A 21,942-nucleotide genomic window follows, 5' to 3' on the forward strand; every position below is an offset into this window, starting at 1 on the left:
ACATTACAAAGACAACACCACTCAATATCTACCAAGCCAGTGGTCACAGATGTGTGCCAGAAGAAATCAGGTCCTCATCATAAAGTCATAGAGATGTACAGCATGGAAACAGACCTTTCTGTACAACTCGTCCATGCTGACCAGATATCCTAAATTAATCTAATCCCATTTACCAACATTTGACCAATATTCATGTCAACCCTTCCTATTCATATACCCATCCAGATGCCTTTTAAATATTGCAATTGTACCAGCCTCCGCCATTTCCTCTGGCAGCTCATTTCATACACGTACCACTATCTGCGTGAAAAAGTTGCCCGTTGGGTCCCTTTTAAATTTTCCCCTCCCACCCTAAACCTATGCCCTCTAGTTCTGGACTCCCCCAACCCAGCGAAAAGACCTTGTCAATTTACTCTATCCCTGCCCCTTATTGTTTTATAAACCTCTAAGGTCACCCTTGTAAATGTCAAGTACATTTGATTTTTGTTTTTTGACTTATAGTTGTTGTTGTAGGTTTTGTTGCAAATTACTTGATGCTTGCTGAAGAAATATAATGGAACAATTATGTAATGTGTGACAGTATCAGTATTTTCCAAAGATAGATTTAATATTTAATGGTGTCATGCCTCACTGGGTTAGTGTACCAAAAATCAAACCCTACTATTCTCTGAGTCATCTCAAAAGTTAAAGGTTTTATCAAAGAATGCAGAATTCCCCAGTTGACCTATCATTTTAGATTCAGGTTAACAAAATACAGACCAGTTTTCTGTATCTGCTGAGATGATCCTTTTAATTGTCATGGTTTAGTCTTATTGATCTGTGTCTTCTCTGGGTGGTTTTAACTTCTTTGTGTGAGGTAGAGTATCTCGTTCACAAATTATAAAGTCTTTATCTTATAGATTAAAAGCCACAGCTTACAGCAACTGGTGAAGGAAAAAAATTGGTTATCTTCAGGCTTTAGATATCTGCATACCACCAGCATATACTGGGCACCAATTCTCCTTACAGAGGTCTGAAGGTTTCTGGCTGTATTGTTCCCACCCACAAGATGAATAGCTACCTGATAAACAAATACATATTGTTGACAAGTAGCCACTGTTCCACACACCAGTCAGCTCTTTATTGTTGGTTGAATCTTACTTTGTACCATCTATCTGCAATAGCTTGCCCCCACTGCTCGAAGAAGCAACAGTATAAACAGCATTGACAATGAATGCTGGGAATTTATTTTCAAAAGGTGAGCAAGCCCTTGCACAATCCTTTATTAAAAGAGTCACTTTTCCATTTTATTCTACAATCAAAAATGGGAGAAAAATAAAAAAAGGTATGTCTTTGCAATGAAACAGGTCAATCAAAAACCTAAATGACCTTGGTCAAGAATTAAGTCCTTGCCCTCCACCTTGGAGAAAGCTTTTTAAAATTGCTGCCATAAAAACCTGTCACAATTGAAGAAAGAAAGTGTCTAAAGAGAGTCTTAATAGGACTAATTTAGACCCTTGAGGATTTCAATTTAATCCAGTTCTTTCTCCCACAGTCTCTCCTGTCAGTCTGATTGATGTGTTCTTATCATTACAATATATGAGAAAACATAAAATGGCAACAATAAAATGTCACTGTAAATGTTGACTTTGTAGAGTTAATTATGTGTTGAATATCATAATAATGGATCACCTTTTATTTGTATTTATTTTTCCCTCACAGCTGTGTCATGTCCTCCTATTGAAACCATTCTTTCAAAAGACGTTGTCAAGCGGCTCGTTCATGGGTCAATGAATGAATATGGAAACAAAGTCATGTTAAGCTGTAAACCTGGTTATTACTTGAGGGGCAGCAAGGTCATACAGTGTCACGCAAACAGCACATGGAGTGGGTCCAATGAGAAAGCAAATTGCAAAAGTAAGAGCAAGTGCCTTTGATTTTTCTTTATAGTTATCGTGCAATTGGAAATTATTTGGGCCACATTTTCAGAGGAAGCGCAGACACAACTATTATACATAATGAAAGTGATCCACATTTCAGACAAGAGATTCTAATCCAGGTTTCTTCAAACATGCGGAGAATATACTTTAAATTTGAACAGGTCTCTCATAGTGCAGAGTAGTTAGAGGACAGGGAATTATATCTCCTTTTTCACTGCAATCAGTTGCTACTTTCTGTGGCATAGAGATGCACAGCATTACAGGTGACCACTTTGACAAAGCCTACAAATGTAAGTGTGAGGTAAAAGTGGCAGGTGAATAGTGGTTACTGTGCCACAAAAGTAGGTTGTCCAGTGGGAATGAGGAAAGTACCATTTGGATAGCAGATGGGTAAGATGGGCACTAAATAGTGGAGGCCTGTTACGTATTGGACTGTTTATTGTTGCTGGAAGATATCTGGGATGGGAAGTGGAGGGGTGGGGATAAGGTGGTATGTTGTGCTCAAGGGGAACAGAACAGAGGTCAGGTCAGGTCACTATTGGATTCAGGGGAGGAGGTTTCAGGTACATTGTCCATTTGCAGGGGTCACCACGTCTAGGGATGGGAGATGATTTTGGATCCTGAGGGAAACAGGGTTGTAAGATCAGGGTTTATGTAATGTGGAGGTCTAGAAGAGGTGTATGAGTTATATTGGATGTTCAGTCAAATCATTACTCAGGAGTTATATCAGATTTTATAAAATCCAACTTTTGAAGTATTGAGAACTGCAGATTCTGGAGAGTCAGAGTGGCTAAAGAATTAAGCTGGGAAAAGCCCAGCAGGTCAGGCAACATAAGAAAAGGAGGGGAGTTGACATTTCAAGTTGGAACCTTTCTTCTGGACTCAGTGAGTGTGGCAGTGAGTAGGGGTTAGTGTGCCACAAAAGTAGGCTGCTCACCTTACTGCTGAAAGATTCTGACCCGAAATGTCAAGTCTCCTCCTCCTCTGATGCTACCTGACCTGCTGTGCTTCTTCCAGCTCAATTCTTTATCCACCCTAAAACCTAACCTCCCGAATATCTACTTATATTTGAATATTTACTGCAGTGTTTGTCTATGAATTCTCTGATTTAACTGAATACTTTTGGAGGGTTCTAGGTGCAGGGCAATTACCCAGTGGAATCTTTAATTTCCCAGGCAATTCCTTCAAAGAATGCTATGTCAAAGGTTCTGCAGGATCCGCATGTGTGACTCCTATGTTTAATGCAGAAATGCTTATCTGGCCAATGACAAAATCTGCTTCAACTATTACTTAGAAGTAAACAGCTATTTTAATGCTAATTTTTAAAGGATTTTCTACTGCATGTGCATTGAACTGAGATTTCTATGAAGCACATACATAGTTAGAGTTGCCAAATTTGTGGCAGAGCTTTTAATATTTTAAATTGCATGACTTGACATAAACTTAATGCACAAAAAGGAATTAAATGTCTCATTTGTATGCCAAAGTATGTCAAAGCCTTGGAGAGTGTGCTTTTGAGATTTACTTGAATGATGCAAGGGAGAGTGACTACTGTTAAGTGAAAAGACCATAGAAACTGGAATCATTCTGTTTAGATGAGGGAAGGTTAAGGTGAAATTTAATAATTGTGTAAGAGAGCATAATCAGAAACTTTTTTTCCTTCAGTGGTAAGAGTGACGAGGGCTTGTTTTTTTCCCAAAGTGAATTGTTATTATCTGCATCAGACGTGATCTCATTGAATGATGGAGCTGACTTAATTGATTGAATGGCCTACTTCCAGTCTTAATTCTGTGACTTCTTTTTTAAACCAGTTGTCTCATGTGGAGATCTTCCTTCCCCACCAAATGGTAACAGGATTGGAACACTGCAGACATATGGGGCGACTGCAATCTTTACTTGTAACACTGGGTACACACTGGCTGGATCTCACGTTCGAGAGTGCCAAGTAAATGGACTGTGGAGTGGAATGGAAACCAGATGCTTGGGTATGTACCTTAGACAATTGAGACCTGTAGCTGAAGTATATCAAGTGAATCCTATAACACTTGTATGTTGCATTTGAAAACTCGAGCCAAACTGCTCTTGAAATTCTGTATAACTTGATATAATGGACAAAGTTAAAAATCACATAACACCAAGTTATAATCCAACAGGTTTATTTGGAAGCACTAGCTTTCGAAGCACTGCTCCTTCACACAAACCACCTGATGAAGGAGCAGCGCTTTGAAAGTTAGTGCTTCCAAATAAACCTGTTCGGCTATAACCTGGTGTTGTGTGATTTTTAACTTTGTCCACCCCAGTTCAACACTGGCTCCTCCATATCATTGATATAATGATATAGAAATAAATAAAAAATAAAGTAATGCACTAAGTAAAAATATTGGCCTTCCAGCTTTGAGAGAAATATTTTAGTTAGGCTCAAAATAATAAGATAGAAGTCTTATTCTCTGTCATGGATGTAATAATCGTAGAATCCCTACAGCGTGGAAGCAGGCCATTCGGTCTATCAGTTTACACTGACCCTTCAAAAAGCACCCACTCAGACACACCCCGCTACCCTGTTCCTGTAACCCTGCATTTCCCATAGACAATGCACCTCGCCTACATATCCCTGAACACGTTGGGCAATTCAGAATAGCCAATTCACCTGACCTGCACATCTTTGGACTGTGGGAGGAAACCAGAACACCCTGAGGAAACCCACACAGACACAGGGAGAATGTGCAAACTCCGCAAAGATTGTTGCCTGAGATTGAAATCAAACCCAGATCCAGAGCGCTTAGAGGCAACAGTGCGAACCACTGAGCCACCATGCTGTCTCTAAGTGAAATGTTGTTGGGATATTTGAATATTGTTCCTATTGGGCATTGATTCTTCAACGTATGTCAGATGTTCTTGCACTGAAGTGAATACAATGAAAATTCACTATCTTGATGATTGGGTTGAAAGAGTTAACCTATGATAATTGGCTGAGGACATGGAACTATATTCTCTGAAGAAGAAAAGTACTTGCGTAAAAAACATACATGGTTCTAAAGAGGCCCAACCAGGGTGAAATCTGAGAGTAAGCTTCCTCTGACTGAGGAGCCTCAAGCATGAGAGGGAGGAGCCTCAGGTTTAGGGGTGATCATTTAGAACTGAGATGAGGAGAAATATCTTCACTGACATGCTTGAAAATGTTTGAAATTCATTCCCTAAGAGGCTCAATTTTTACACAGTATGTTGCTGAGAGATTAACTTTTATTAAAATACATCTGCCCAACACAGTTGTCAAAAGAATCCACATGTTTATTCACTATCTGTCTTTCATTCACACTCTCTCCCTTTTTATTAAGGGGTTCTGTCAAGGAGATACACCCTGTTCCATAATCTGACTTTCCTCATCATGCAGTAATGTTTCTTTTTATTCATTCACCAGACGAGAGCATTGCTGGCTAGGCCAGCATTTATTGCCCAGAGGGCAGTTAAGAGTCAACCACATTGCTGTGGCTCTGGAGTCACATGTAGGCCAGACCGGGTGTGGATGGCAGATGTCCTTCCATAAAGGGCATGAGTAAACCAGATGGGCTTTGCTGATGGTCAGTAATGGTTTCATTGTTATCATTGGATCTTTATTTCCAGAACTTTATTGAATTCAAATTCTGCCATCTACCCTGGTGGAATTCAAATCCAGGTCCCCAGAACATTGCCTGTGTCTCTGAATTAAGAGTCCAGCAATAATACCACCAGTCTATCAGCTCCCTCGACATCCAAGGATAGAATCGAATCCAGGTCCCTCGCTCTGTGAGGCAGCAGTGCTAATCACTAAACCACCTGCCACCCTCAATTTGATGTTTGATGGTTAACTCATTGCCCCTCTAGTTGCAATGGTACCTCTGTCATCATAGCATTCGTGTCTTCTTGCCAAAATTTCAAAATCACCCATTTTTTGTACCATCCTTCGTAAGTAATCATTCTAATGCAGCTACGTCTCTGAAAAGAATCCGCACACACACACATGCATTCAGAAACACACACACACATTCAGAAACACACACATGGAGACATACACAGAGTGGCAGCAATGATGGCCCTGTTTCAGTGCTGTTTGGAGGGGGTGGTCAGGGAATGAGAAAGAATGGGAAGGCCTGGTTGATGGTTCCACTTTTTGACCGAAGCCTTGATGCAGGAGAGTTGAATGAGTTAATCAATAATGAATTGAGGTAAATGAAAAATTAAGGATTCTTTTGGCCAAAAGTCATGCGTCAACGTTTACTTAAGACCAACTTTTACTCAGGTAAATGTAGTACAGTGAGCCCACACTGTACCTGAACTAGGACAGTAGAGTGGATCACTAATATCAAAATAAATGTAGTTCCTTCTGAACTTTTGCAGCCCATAATTATGTTTTTCAAAATGTCATATTCCCATTCAGTGCCTTGAGCAGAGAAGCTAGCTCACTGATAACCCAGGTGGAAGTGGGTACTGCAGATACTGGAGATTAAAGTCAAAATTAGAATGGTGCTGGAAAAGCACAGAAGGTCAATGATTCCTGATGAAGCGCTTTTGCCCGAAACATTGATTTTCCTGCTCCTCGGATGCTGCCTGACCTGCTGTGCTTTTCCAGCACCACTCTAATCTTGCTACTGATACCCCATGCTGGAAAGGTAGGTGCACATACTGCATAACCCCTGGGTATTAATTTAAATAGTGAGAAATGATCAGAACACACATCTGACTTTCCATTATACAGTGAGCAGGGGAGATGTCCTGCCAGGAGCATGAAATCAGACAATTGCCTCCACTGTGGACTGACGATCATGATTAAGCTGACTCAGTCTCCAACTTAAACAACATTTCACATTGCATGACTTAATGTTACATTTCGTTTTATGATGCCACAATGGCTGGTGTATTTGGGAGAAGTTACTATTTTCTGTTCTCTCTTTTATATCCATTGCATCAATGTATATTTTCAAATTTGAGAAGTATGGTAATTTATTTCTAGACACCCATAATGGATCCTATTCCCAATGACTAATTCTAAGCTAACTAGGACTCCCAATTCCCTGAATCTGGGTAGGGCTGTATGGAAAGCATGCTTCAGGGCTCAAGCGCTGTCGTAAAAATAAAGATTGAGACACGAAGCAGCCATCTGCTTTCACAGCCTCCATGACCAATTAATAGCATATCGTGTCGCTTACCCATCCCTGTGATGTCACAATTGAAAAGAAAAGCACTCCCAATTATCGAAAAAACATTGAAATTGTTTCAACTAATCCGTTATGAAAACAAACATTTTAATTTAATAACCAATGAAACTGTCTATTATGCAAATAGAAATTTGTCTTTCATCAGTATTCCTATAGTAGTTCTTTGTAGACAAACATAATTTTAAAATTAGGATTTTTCTTGAATGTTGCTTTGACAACTTGAGCAGTCCCAATATGTTTATGCATTTTTTATGCATAAACATACCTTTGCATGTCCTACAGGGTGTTTTACCTCAACCCAAGAGATATCTTATCTCCAAAAAGAGCAAACATTCGCCAGCCCTTTCCCATCACACCTCCATCACAACCCCTCAACCCAAGACACTCCAGATGACCCACCCATGTAACCTAATGTTACGACCCCTCATAACCCTATGCCAGTTTAGTGCCCATTCCACTCACCATCCTTTTCCTCACCACCTACCAAACTAACTCATTGCTTATCCACAGGTACCTATATTCATAGAAAAAAAAAGTCCTATTACTTAAAGTTCTAAATTTTAGGCTATAGTCTGTGGTTTTTTTACTTCTTGACACTTTTTGACCAGTCTTTACAAGTTGGACAGTTCCAAGGGGTATATGCTCCTCTTATGCGGAATATCCTCTGCTGTTAAAAACCTCAGTGGGTACTTGACACCTTCCTGAAAGAACCTCTGACCCTCATTCCCAAAGAACAAGTTATACAGCCCTCCCACCTTCCCAACAACTCTGAAAGTGTCCTGAAATCGTATTCATAGGGGTATCTCAGCTCTCCAAATGGATACCTGAGCTATCCAAAAGATATGCAATGAGAACAGACATGCATTTTACTTTTTCATCATAATGGAGCTACTGTCTGCCATGATGTAATTCGAGAAATAGATGTCTATACTTTTTCAGATGGTCTCCTGGAATTATTGTATTTTTCCATGTTTCCTCATTTCTTATAAAAGTAGTCCATGTTTCTCAGCATTTCATTTAAGTAAGATGTTGCTTATGTTGAAATGGTATGGCTGTTGTCTTACCTGCTTTCCATTCTTTGCTCTCTAATTCAGCTGGTCACTGTGGCTCTCCAGATCCAATTGTAAACGGCCACATCAGTGGAGATGGCTTTAGTTACCGTGACACCGTTGTCTATCAGTGCAATCCAGGTTTCCGTCTTGTTGGCTCCTCAGTGAGAATTTGCCAACAGGACCATAATTGGTCAGGACAACCAGCAGTCTGTGTTCGTAAGTATCATTTCTTTGCTGTGGTGAAAGTTATTTTTGCCTGCTTTTCGAAATCTTTCCCTTTTTGCTCTATTAGAAATGCATTTTTATGCCAAGTGAGTGTTCACAAGACTAGTATTAGTCAGAATGCCTGACGTACTGTTAATCAATGCCTGAAAATAGTTCTGTTTTATATCTCTTAGCTGGTTTGACAATCACCTAACTCAAAAGTTCCAGAAATGAATTTAACTTCTGGTAGTGGTATAATGCCAATGTGAGTGAATCATAACGCCCATTGAATTACAGCCTTTTCGGATTTTACGTTTCATTGCTGAGAATAAAATTAGATGGCTGGATGGATGTACACCACATTGCCAATTCAAATTAAAATCATTGAACTATTTCCCAGAGTTAAAGTTAAAATGGGATGGGGTGAAGTTATCATATTGACACAGATCGAAGATTGACTGTCTAACAAGAAGCAGACAGTCAGCATAAATAGGTCTTTTTCAGATATCAGTGCTGGGACTTTTAACTGTTTACAATTTATATAAATTATTTGAACGAAGAGATGGAAAGTGGGTTTGCCACATTTGCTGATGGCACAAGGACAGGTAGATAATTAAGTTGTGAAGACGACTTAAGGAGGCTGCAAAAAAATATAGACAGAGATTGAGTGGACAAAGATGTTGCAAATGGACGATAATGTTGGAAAACATTTTACTGTCCATTTTAGCAGGAAGAATGATTTGGATATTAACTAAGTGGTGAGAGACTGCAAGAGGGATCTGGTTGAGAGTGTGGTGCTGGAAAAGCACAACAGGTCAGGCAGCATCTGAGGAGCAGGAGAATCGATGTTTCGGGCAAAAGCCCTTCACCAGGACCACATTCTCGAGTGTCTACAGTCCTCACTTTCTCTCGGGATCTAGTTGCCCTCATGTATGAATCACAAGGTCAGCGATGCAGGAACAGCAAGTAATTAGCAAAGTTAACACAACGGTATTATTTATAGTGGGGGAAATTGAATATAAAACTTGGAGGTTATTCTTCAGTTACGCAGGATATTGCTGGGAATATATTTTGAGTACCATGCATGGTTGGTCACCTTATTCAATAAATAGATTGCATTCAGAGCAGTTCGGAGCAAGTGTACCAGTTTAATATCCTGAGTGATCAGGTTTTCTTATGAGGATGGATTGGTCTGGAGAGGATATTTACTGTTATAGCAGAACCAAGAACTATGGCTCACTTTTTACAAGGACAGTGTCGCCCATTTAAAGCAGAGATGAATTGTTTTGTTCTACTGCAGAGGGTCATGAGCTATTGGAGCTCTCTTCCTGACTGTTTGGTGGAAGTGGGTTGTTTTGAAATTTTTTACAATAGGATTGGATAGATTCTTGGTACATAAAGGACTGAAAGATTATCAGGGTTGGGAAAATCAGTCATGACCTAATTAAATGGCAGAGTAGGCCTCTTCCTCACTCCCATTTAAAGATTAAACTAGTCTTGGGAGATAACACAAAAGGAACTGACAGCCCATTTTGTGGATTTCCATTATTCTAAAGACTTGTGTAGTTCAACTCAAACAGATATTTCTGAAATTTCAAAGGCAGGTTTCCATGTTATTAGACTGTCATCATTTGTCCTTGCTGATGCATGTGACTTCTTGAAATCTTACACTCAATAATAAAAGGAAATAATGATTAATTTTTGGAATGATTTCATTATATACATGTAGAGCTTGTAGTTAGGCTAAAAAAATTATTTTTGCCCATTATTGTGCTTGCAAGAATTTCTTCAAAAATTGATAGACAAATCCAATGAAGGACAGAAGGTAGAGGTTTGGTTTATAGTCCACTGGTACTTTATATCTTTGTCAGCTCTCATGCTGAAGGGCTAAAATCTTTCATTCTCAAGCAATAAGCTATTAAGTTTCTCCAATAGCAGAATAGTTTGATCTGTTCCCATCTGTTTGATTCCCTAATGGGGCAGCACGGTAGCTCAGTGGTTAACACTACTCCTCTCAGCACCAGGGTCCTGAGTTTCATTCCAGCCTCAATCTATGCGGAGTTTGCGCATGCTTGCATGTGTCTATCTGGGTTACCTCCAGGTGACCTGGTTTCCTGCCACAGTCCAAAGATGTGCAGGTTAGGTGGATTGGCCATGTAAAGTGCCCAAAGTGTTCAGGGATCTGTAGGTGAGGTGAATTAGTCATGAGAAATGCAGGGATGGCGGGGGGGTGGTTCTGGGTGGGATGCTCTTCTGAGAGGAGGTGGGGACTTGATGAGCTAAATGGTTTGCCTCCATACTGTGAGGATTTTATGATGCAACAAACATCTAAAGCTATTCATTGACACCATTTACAGTATTCAAGTTTTTGAAGGGTCCTTGTGTAGTGTCAGCTCATTTAATTAAAGGACCAGTTCATAACGTGCATTAGATTGCTTGAAAACCTCGGGCTCATTCTTGGAAAAAATCTCCAATCTTCTGTGTCCACTCACTTTTGGCAACATAGAAAATCAATCAATACAATCATGAATAGACACTCTCCAAAAAAGTCTGCTTTTCTGTAGACTTTACAATAAACCAGTAACTGAGACATGGACTACTTGGTGGAATACTTGGCTCTGAAACACATTAAAACAGTGACACAACTTTAAAAGTAATCCCATGCATGTCGAATGTTTTGCGACTCCCTTCAGATGTGAGGGTATAATGCTTAGAAATGTAAAATTCTGTATTACCAATTTAAAATATGTGTGTGATAGTCCACTTTTACAACAGTTTAAAAGTATTCAACATAATTTTCATGAATTTCTGACAAAATTATTTCTTTGATACTCTGATACATGTTGATAATAGTCATAGAGTCACACAACATAAAAACAGTTGCTACAATCAGTTCACGCTGACCATAATTCCAAACTAAACTCGTCCCACTTGCCTGCACTCGGCCCATCCCCCTCTGAACATTTCTTATTCATGTACTTATCCAAATGTCTTTTAAACGATGTAACTGTGCCCAAATCCTCCACTTCCTCTGGAAGTTCATTCCACACACAAATCACATTCTGTGTTAAAAAAAATTGCCCCTCTTGCCTTTTTAAAATTTTTCTCCTCTCATCTTGAAATCTCCATCCTAGGGGAAATAAAACTCCTGCCATTCACTGTTTATATACCCTTCATGGATTTTATAAACCTTTATAAGGTTGCCCCTTAACCTCCTACGCTCCAGTGATAAAAGTTCCAGCTTCTCCTTATAACTCAAACACTCCATTCCTGGCAACATCTGGTAAATCTGTTCTGAACCTCGCCAGCTTAATAATATCCTTCCTACAGCAGGGCGACCAGACAATGAAGAATTAAAGTTTGGATAATTGAACGCAGGTCAAATTTCTTTCGACATTGAATTGAAATGTGCAGTTCTGCATCATTCTGCATCGCATTAACCATTTAGATGTGTTAATGCTGAGTGATCAACAAGCACCTCAAGGATCTGGTCTCACCCTTTATATCTCATGCTGGCTGCAATATGACAACCTATTTTTAAACAAGAACAAAACTTGTGACATTTCAAAGCGTTTTAGGTAATTTGTTGTTCATACTGAGGTGCTAAAACAGTTTTTTATTTTAAGTACCATTGAAAATGTCACTGCTGTTTCCAAGATCAATGACCAAAGCAAATATTAATTTGTTTAAATAAGTACAATCTGGAATATGAACAATGCAGAGTCAAAGTTAAAAATCATGCAACACCAGGTTATAGTCCAATAGATTTATTTGGAAGCACTAGCTTTCGGAACACTGCTCCTTCATCAGAGTGATTGTGGTGTATAAGATCATAGGACACAGAATTTATAGCAAACATTTACTGTGTGATGTAACTGGAATTATATATTGAAAAAGACCTGGATTATTTGTTAAGTCTCTCATTTTTTAGAATGGCCATGTTGGTTTCAGTTCTTTTATATGTAAATTGCAGAACTTTCTTAATATTACATTCTAAAGTGAACGTTAACAATAGGTGCCATGTTTGCCCAGATAATACATTGAAAGTGTGAGGTGCCCTGTGTGAGGCTGTCTGTACCCCAATGTTCAGACTGATTCTAATCTAAAAAAATGATTTACAGAATCTTACATGGATTCATCTAGTTTTTGAGCAAAATAGAATGTAATTCTGCAAGTACAAATTCACCCCGCAAATTTATATTTGTGTGCGGGGCGTCTGTGAGAAAATGTGTGTATGTGTGTGAGTGTAAAGGGATATAATCTATAAGAGGTGTGCGGGGCGTCTGTGAGAAAATGTGTGTATGTGTGTGAGTGTAAAGGGATATAATCTATAAGAGGGTGTATGTGTGCGTGAGAGTGTGGGACTATATGTGTGAGTATATGAGAGAGAGCTTGTGTATGAGAGAGGGTCTGCATGAGTGTATGGGTCTGTAGGAGTGTGTGTGTCTATGGATCAGGCAGTGGAGTCACCTGTCGTGTGACATAAACCCAAGGTCCCTGTTGAGGCCATCCTCATGGCTGCCGAACTGGGCTATCGGCCTCTGCTCGGCCACTTTGTGTTGTTGCCTGTCCCGAAGTCCGCCTTGAAGGATGGTCTGAGGTCAAATGTCCCGGAGTGCTGAAGTGTTCTCCGACTGAGAGGGAACACTCCTGTCTTTTGATTGTTGTGCGGTGTCCATTCATGTGTTGCCGTAGCCTCTGCTCAGTCTCATCAATGTACCATGCCTCAGGGCATCCTTGCTTGTAGCATGAGATAGATAACATTGGCCAAGTCACATGAGTACCTGCCATGTACACAATGGGAGGTGTCCCCACATGTAATGGTGGTATCCGTGTCGATACTCTGACATGTCTTGCAGGATCCAATGTGACAAGGTTGTATGTTGTTGACCTGAAAACTGGGCAATTTGCTGTGGACAATGATCTGTTTAGATTAGATGAGATTACATTACAGTGTGGAAACAGGCCTTCGGCCCAACAAGTCCACACCGACCCGCCGAAGCACAACCCACCCATACCCCTACATTTAACCCTTACCTAACACTACGGGCAATTTAGCATGGCCAATTCACCTGACCTGCACATCTTTTGGACTGTGGGAGGAAACTGGAGCACCCGGAGGAAACCCACGCAGACACGGGGAGAACGTGCAAACTCCACACAGTCAGTCGCCTGAGGCGGGAATTGAACCCGGGTCTCTGGCGCTGTGAGGCAACAATGCTAACCAATGTGCCTCCGTGCCGCCCACTGTTTATGGTTTGGTGGTTGTTCAAAGGCGAGAAGTGGAAGCATGGGGAAAGTACCTCCAAGTCAATGCAGAGTCAGCAATACCTTGTGTGCTATTGATTACACTATCTTAATACAGATACCAGTATCAAATTAGTATTTGCAATATGTTCGCAACATAAATCTGACATTTAACAGGTTTTTTAAAAAAAGACTTCGACAAGCTTTAGAGACAATACATCTGTGCAGAATTTAAACGACATGAGATCTCAAGTTGCACCAGATCTGTTCCATTTCGCAGCCAGACCATTTCATGTCTCCATAGCTCCAAGTACATTTTCTATTTCTTAGTTATTTGTGAGCAATGATTTTACTAATTGTACTAATATGAAAATTTGTTTGAAATAATAGAACACAATACCTCTTAACACAGTAATCTGAAAACTCAAAATATATTTAATGGTGAATTGTTCATCTAAAGTCTTTTACAAGCTTCTATGTTCACATTATCCACCTCAACCTTAATTGTTTCAGCAATCACATGTGGTCACCCCGGCAACCCAGCTCATGGCAAAACTAATGGCAGTCAATTCAATCTGAATGATGTGGTTAACTTTACCTGTAATCCGGGATATTCACTGCATGGTGCGTTAAGAGCACAGTGCCGTTCTACAGGCCAATGGAGCAGCCCATTGCCAAGTTGTCAAGGTAAGAAAAGTGTTTGGATATTTTGCCATCTTTACTTTAATTTGGCTACATATTTCAGCGATTTTTGGAATATTATTGTAAGATCCCTTAGTTGGGTGAAAGAGTGTGGCCGAGTTATCCATGAAGCACTACAACTTGCACACTATTACACCATCATATTACCTTTATTAAACTACTAAGCAAGACTACATAGAAACCAAAACTGCAGACAGAGGCCATTTGACACATTATGTGTACACCAGACCTCTGATGAGCATCGCGCCCAGACTCAGACCCCTACGCTGTCCCTATAACTGTGCATTTACACTGGCTAATCCACCGAGCCTGTATATCTCTGGATATTATAAAACAATTTACCATAGCCAATCCACCTAACCTGCACATCCTTGGACACCATGGGGCAATCTAGTAAAGCATATCCACCTAACTGCACATCCCAGGACACAATGGGGCAATTTAGTAAAGCGTATTCACCGAACCTACACATCCCTGGACACCATGGGGCAATTTAGTAAAGCGTATTCACCGAACCTGCACATCCCTGGACACCATGGGGCAATTTAGTAAAGCCTATCCACCTAACCTGCACATCTTTGGACTTGGGAGGAAACCAGAGCACCTGGAGGAAACCCATGCAGGTGTGAGGCGAATGTACAAACTCCACACAAACAGTCACCCAGGGCTGGAATCAAACCTTGTTCCCTGGCACTGTGTGACATCAGTGATAATTACTGAGCCACTGTGACACCCTTGTTATAATGACACTGGTTATCAAACATTCTAAAAGCTGGGGTCTATCTCAAGTGGTCAATCAAACCTTAGATATCTAAGCAGACCAAGCTACTTTACTCACTAAAACAACAAATCCTTTTTCAATCAAGTCCCTTCATACCTCCTCCTTGCTATGACTGTGCTCCAAAAAATGATAATGCCTATTTTGGGGCCATTTGATTGGATTTTAATGAAATCACTGTCCTATATGCAGGATAATGCAATCCCAAAGAAACTCTTGAACAAACTTTAACATTTTTCTCAAGTGCTATTTCTCACACCCTTGTCAATCTTCAATGCTGGAGAACAGCATTTCTAAGATGCCCCACTCTCTTTCAAATAGCACTGGAACAGATTTAAATCACTTCCTGTGTCGTGTCTAACTTTCTTATCTGTCTTTCAATTTCCAAACCCACAGTGCATTGTTTAATCAGGGTATCATTTCTCCTGGTCTTATGGTCTTTTGTATCAGTGATGCATTCCACCACCATGAGACAAACTTAGCAATGAGAACTATTCTACAACTGGTGAACCATCATTAATATTAAAGGAAGTGAAGAACAGCTACATGATCTAAAGTGATTTATACAAAATAAATAATGCATTGACTTACATTTGAGAGTCAACTGTTGAATTTTAAAGAAAAATTATTTGATTTGTACATGGATTTTAAGAGAAACTTGAAAATTTTGACATTTGAAATTGTTCCCCATTTATAGTTTAAGCTTAGACTTCCAACAGAAATATACAACATCTCAAGTGATTAAATTGAATTTCTTCTCATTGCTAGACACTTTTATAGTTGCCTTTGAAAAAATGTGATGAGCCATGTGCTTTAGAAAATGTCGATGTATTTTTGTGCAATGCATTCTTTAATACCAAATAGATTAGGGAATGCAGCAGAATGCCATCATTTACATGTTTTCCCTTCACAACTTTGCTCATCAGCTCAATATTAACTGTGTACTGTTTTACTGACTGCAAGTCTATCTTTGCTTATTCTAGAGTAAAATTAAGCAGTACTCATGCATAAGACCATGTTTTCTATTTGCGAAAATCATCAATTATGGTGTGTTCCAGGAACACATCCCTGGAATGGTAGAATGTTACTGTTTTCTGCAAGATAATTGGTTTCTTCACTAAAATATTATCAAGTTCAAATAAATGCCCCTGTGACCTGATGTTGCCATAAGGATGAACAGCTAAGAAGCAAAAAATACATGGAAAATTAGTTGCAGCCAATGTTTCTGTTTGGAAGCTCAGAATACATTGAAAGTTCTTTTGAGAGAAAGAAGCAACATTCTCTCTAAGCACAACAATTTCAATTTGGAAATGTCCTTCAGGGGAAACAGGTGTTTTAAAAACTGAGCAGAGACTGTGCTCTTGTACGTTCTACACCACTGGAAAGGACGGAGATGTGAAGATGGGAAGGACAAGGATTTGTGGATTGGTCAAAACTCTTTGTTGTTATTTCATTGTTGCCAGATCCCAACAAAGCCGTGGAAAGGGGTTGGAGAAGGGAGTGTTAGGGAAAACTCCCATCGAGAGTGAATTCATGATCGCAATCTATGAACACAAGCAAATATAAAATTCAGCGGATTATGAAGTATAGAATATAAACTATGACTACTATAAAGTCCACAGGAGTATTGAAATGTTGAAGGTATTTTTCCTTTCTGGGGATTTAGTGGCATGCCTGCCAGGGGTTTGAATTTATCACCCAAAATCAGACAGGCTGAGGTTGGGTCAGGGGTTGAAATTTAAGAAAATCTCAAACCCGATCCTAACCCTTCTCCAACCCGCCAGCTTCCGGGTTTAACAGAAAGGGTAACAGGGAACGAACAGCCAACCAACCCACAGGAAGTGGCTTGGCATCTACATATCTTAATGACGCTGGCAGCCTCTGATTTAACCTGTTTTACAGGTTTAACTGTGGCCGGCCAGGTGTCTCCAGCAGCTGAAGGGAGGCGAGGACAGCTTCAGGGAGAAGGTAAGTGATTTTCCAGCACTCCTTGTGGGTCAGGAGGATCAGGAGTGCTTTCCTCTGACTCCCCGAGTTCCTTTCCACTAAACACACCCCCATGCAAATGTCCAAACTTATGTCGAGATACCCGTCCCCACTACCCTTCATTGGTCACTGGTCAAACTGCAGCTTGTCCTAAAGAGGTCCCTGCCCAACTGAAAGGCAAAACCATCAAGTAGACTAACATTCAGATAGTAATTACATCATGTCCAGTAAACATACCCTGTGGAGATAGATCTGCAACATGGCAGGAACTCTGGACTTTTAAATTTCTTGTTCAATACTTCATCCCACCTCTGACTCTTGTAAACTCACCTTCTTAAAGTCTAGAGGTAAAAACAATGACTGCAGATGCTGGAAACCAGATTCTGGATTAGTGGTGCTGGAAGAGCACAGCAGATCAGGCAGCATCCAAGGAGCTTCGAAGCATCTTTTGCCCGATTTCGAAGCTCCCTGGATGCTGCCTGAACTGCTGTGCTCTTCCAGCACCACTAATCCAGATTCTTAAAGTCTAGGCTGTAATTTCTGACATCTTAAAGGGAATTATAACTGTTCCCATTTGCACAATAGGAACCTCATGAATGAAAACTATTTAGGGTGTCATGACTTCCATGAGAAACAAATGACATTCATTCCTGAATGGAGTGTCTGACATACCCATGGAAGAAGTGAAGCAGTCAATTAGCTGCTGGCGATAAATTAAAATGCAGATCAGAAGTGAATATTTAAGACTGATAGCAATAGATTGTTATTAGATAAGGGACAAGGAGCAAATTTTAATAAAAGTAACTCATCTTCAGATCAGAAATGGTCAAATTGATTGATAGAGCAAGCTTGTAGTTGTCAATGCTGTGTTGTTGTTTGTACATTCTGAATATTGACTCATTATGAATGGCTGAAAATGTGTTGCTGGAAAAGCGCAGCAGATCAGGCAGCATCCAGGGAACAGGAGAATCGACGTTTCGGGCATAAGCCCTTCTTCAGGAATGAGGAAAGTTTGTCCAGCAGGCTAAGATAAAAGGTAGGGAGGAGGGACTTGGGGGAGGGGCGTCGGAAATGTGATAGGTGGAAAGAGGTCAAGGTGAGGGTGATAGGTCAGACTGGGGTGGGGGCGGAGAGGTCGGGAAGAAGATTGCAGGTTAGGAAGGCGGTGCTGAATTCGATGGATTAGACTGAGACAAGGTGGGGGGAAGGGAAATGAGGAAACTGGTGAAATCCGAGTTCATCCCTTGTGGTTGGAGGGTTCCTAGGCGGAAGATGAGGCGCTTTTCCTCCAACCGTCGTTTTGTTGTGGTCTGGCGATGGAGGAGTCCAAAGACCTGCATATCCTTGGTGGAGTGGGAGGGGGAATTGAAATGTTGAGCCACAGGGTGGTTGGGTTGGTTGGTCCGGGTGTCCCAGAGGTGTTCTCTGAAACGCTCCGCAAGTAGCCGGCCTGTCTCCCCAATATAGAGGAGGCCACATCGGGTGCAGAGGATGCAATAGATGATGTGTGTAGAGGTGCAGGTGAATCTGTGGCGGATATGGAAGTTTCCTTTGGGGCCTTGGAGGGAGGTGAGGGGAGAGGTGTGGGCGCAAGTCTTGCACCTCCTGCGGTTGCAGGGGAAGGTGCCGGGAGTGGAGGTTGGGTTGGTGGGGGGTGTGGACCTGACGAGGGAGTCACGGAGGGAGTGGTCTTTACGGAATGCTGATAGGGGAGGGGAGGGAAATATATCCTTGGTGGTGGGGTCCGTTTGGAGGTGGCGGAAATGACGGCGGATGATGCGCTAAACATGGAGATTGGTGGGGTGGTAGGTGAGGACCAGTGGGGTTCTGTCCTGGTGGCGGTTGGAGGGGCGGGGCTCAAGGGCGGAGGAGCGGGAAGTGGAAGAGATGCGGTGGAGGGCATCGTCGACCACGTTGGGGGGGAAATTGCGGTCCTTGAAGAAGGAGGCCATCTGGGTTGTGCGTTTTTGGAACTGGTCCTCCTGGGAGCAGATGCGGCGGAGTCGAAGGAATTGGGAGAATGGGATGGCGTTTTTACAGGCGGCAGGATGGGAGGAGGTGTAGTCCAGGTAGCTGTGGGAGTCGGTCGGTTTGTAGTAGATGTCCGTGTTGATTCGGTCGCCTGAGATAGAAATAGAAAGGTCGAGGAAGGGGAGGGAGGAATCTGAGACTGTCCAGGTGAATTTGAGGTCGGGGTGGAAGGTGTTGGTGAAGTGGATGAACTGTTCAACCTCTTCGTGGGAGCACGAGGCGGCGCCGATACAGTCATCGATGTAGCGGAGGAAAAGGTGGGGGGTGGGGCCAGTGTAGTTGCGGAAGATGGATTGTTCCACATATCCTACGAAGAGGCAGGCATAGCTGGGGCCCATGCGGGGGCCCATGGCTACTCCTTTCGTTTGGAGGAAGTGGGAGAATTGGAAAGAGAAGTTGTTCAGGGTGAGGACCAGTTCAGTCAGTCGAAGGAGGGTGTCAGTGGAAGGGTACTGGTCGGTACGGCGGGAAAGAAAGAAGCGGAGGGCTTTGAGTCCTTCGTGATGGGGGATGGAGGTGTACAGGGACTGGATGTCCATGGTGAAAATAAGGCGCTGAGGACGGGGGAAGCGAAAATCATGGAGCAGGTGGAGGGCATGGGTGGTGTCCCGAACGTAGCTGGGGAGTTCTTGGACTAAAGGGGACAGGACGGTGTCAAGGTATGCGGAGATGAGTTCGGTGGGGCAGGAGCAGGCGGAGACAATGGGTCGGCCGGGGCAGTCAGGTTTGTGGATTTTGGGCAAGAGGTAGAAGCGGGCGGTGCGGGGTTGTGGGACTAACCTCTACACCGCTCCATCGCCAGACCACAACAATACGACGGTTGGAGGAAGAGCGCCTCATCTTCCACCGAGGAACCCTCCAACCACAAGGGATGAACTCGGATTTCACCAGTTTCCTCATTTCCCCTCTCCCCACCTTGTCTCAGTCTAATCCATCGAATTCAGCACCGCCTTCCTAACCTGCAATCTTCTTCCCGACCTCTCCGCCCCCACCCCAGTCTGACCTATCACCCTCACCTTGACCTCTTTCCACCTATCACATTTCCGACGCCCCTCCCCCAAGTCCCTCCTCCCTACCTTTTATCTTAGCCTGCTGGACAAACTTTCCTCATTCCTGAAGAAGGGCTTATGCCCGAAACGTCGATTCTCCTGTTCCCTGGATGCTGCCTGACCTGCTGCGCTTTTCCAGCAACACATTTTCAGCTCTGATCTCCAGCATCTGCAGACCTCACTTTCTCCTCATTATGAATGGCTATCAGGAGAAGCTGTAACAATGTGCGCACTCCTAATAAATGCAGTCGCTAAATACCAAACTCTGGTCTGGGTTTAATGCAACAACCCCCATGGAGGCCTAGTTCATTCAATGTTGAGAGAGCTCTCTGTTAGTCTCCAGGCAGCGGGAAAACCTCTTCCTGATGGTGACTGAACACAGAAATGGTTGACAAGGGATTCTGAGCCACCAGTGATGAAATGCCAATTTGGCTCATGATGAGCCAACTAATACCCATTATCCCTGGTGAATCAGGGATTAAATAGGGGCCATACAGCTTTCCCATGCCCTGGGAAGGTCGCACAGTGAAACTTGCTCGCTAATTCCCAGGAAATCCTTCATTGTTCAGAACTTTGTGCCCAGTTGAAGTGCCTGATATCGGGCACGGGAGTGGTTCAGGTGGCTGTGGAAAACAAAACCCTGCTCTTTCCTCTGATCCTCACTTCCCCAGTTCAACTGTGACTAACATCACTCTGCCAAGAGTTCTCCTACCCCATGCCAAACATGCACATCAGTAGATTCCAGGGCTTCTGCTTTTGCATGTGGTTCCAGTCACCTCGGTGGATTTTCCTGGTGCCAGGAACACAAGCCTGGAGAAGGGTTTGAAAAATTAGGAGGAAAGCCACATCAGAATGGCTCTATGAAATCATCCTGCTGCTGATAAGGTTTCCAAGGCATGAGCAGGCAATACAACCCACTTTCTGCTCCGCAGCAGCCCATAAGTCCACAAATCGAAGGGATTTTGAAGCCTCGCTGACATCTTGCCATGAACAGAGTGTCCTTGCACTGCACCCCACCCCACCCCCACCCTACCGTATCACTAACTGAATGAGAAGTGGGAGCGGCTCAGTGGTTAGCACTGCTGCTTCACATCACCAGGCTTCCATGTTCGATTCCCCTCGCGTGACAGTCTGTGTGGAGTCTGCTCATTTTCCCCGTGTCTGCCTGGGTTTCCTTCAGCTGCTCTGGTTTCGTCTCACAGTCCAAAGATGTGCCGGTTAGGTGGATTGGGCATGCTAAATTGTCCATAGTATCTAAAGAATGTTCAGGCCAGGTGAATTAGCATAAGAAGTGCATTGTTACAGGAAAAAAGTAGGGTGCTGGGCCTGGGTAGGATGCTGTTCAGAGGATTGGTGTGGACTCAATGGGCTGAACGGCCTGCTTTCACACTGTAGGGATTCGATGAAATTAGAAAAGTGACTTTCCATTGGTAGGCCAGAGATCCATTGGAACTGGAAGCTTCACGTCTAATGATGGGCCATGGTGGGATTTTCCCAGATGCTGACACCTTATGTTATTTGCCACTGTTACTAGTATATGGTAACAGGTAAAGGTTGTTTGAGGCAAATCTTTGCCTCTTTTGTCTTTACTTTATCTTGTGCTTATCTCCTGATTGATGTTAAAGGATATAGGGTATCTACAAAAGAGGTACCGTCCTTCGCGTTTACGGCATGTTAGCAATAAGTACAAGTGCATCTGGACTGGCCTAATTACCAGGCCCTGAGAGAGCTTGAGCTGAAAATGTGTTGCTGGAAAAGCGCAGCAGGTCAGGCAGCATCCAA

General features: G+C 42.3%; 1 protein-coding gene across 4 annotated transcripts in view; it reads left to right on the forward strand.

Annotated features, from left to right (window-relative positions):
• Positions 1-21,942, forward strand: part of LOC122548600 (CUB and sushi domain-containing protein 1-like) — a 2,407,075-nt gene that overhangs the window by 2,248,099 nt on the left and 137,034 nt on the right. For 3 of the 4 annotated variants that reach the window (XM_087978362.1, XM_087978369.1, XM_087978371.1), the window contains exons 51-54: positions 1,702-1,896; positions 3,731-3,904; positions 8,206-8,379; positions 14,128-14,301. In XM_087978362.1, coding sequence (XP_087834488.1) covers positions 1,702-1,896; positions 3,731-3,904; positions 8,206-8,379; positions 14,128-14,301 — 717 coding nt within the window. Of the gene's footprint in view, positions 1-1,701; positions 1,897-3,730; positions 3,905-8,205; positions 8,380-14,127; positions 14,302-16,996; positions 17,063-21,942 lie in introns of all 4 variants that reach the window. The other variant, XM_087978377.1, reaches the window with a different exon arrangement.

Source organism: Chiloscyllium plagiosum, unplaced genomic scaffold (genome assembly GCF_037043375.1).
Source record: "Chiloscyllium plagiosum isolate Xiang-an unplaced genomic scaffold, Cpla_swu_hap1 HiC_scaffold_3, whole genome shotgun sequence".
Taxonomy (NCBI): domain Eukaryota; kingdom Metazoa; phylum Chordata; class Chondrichthyes; order Orectolobiformes; family Hemiscylliidae; genus Chiloscyllium; species Chiloscyllium plagiosum.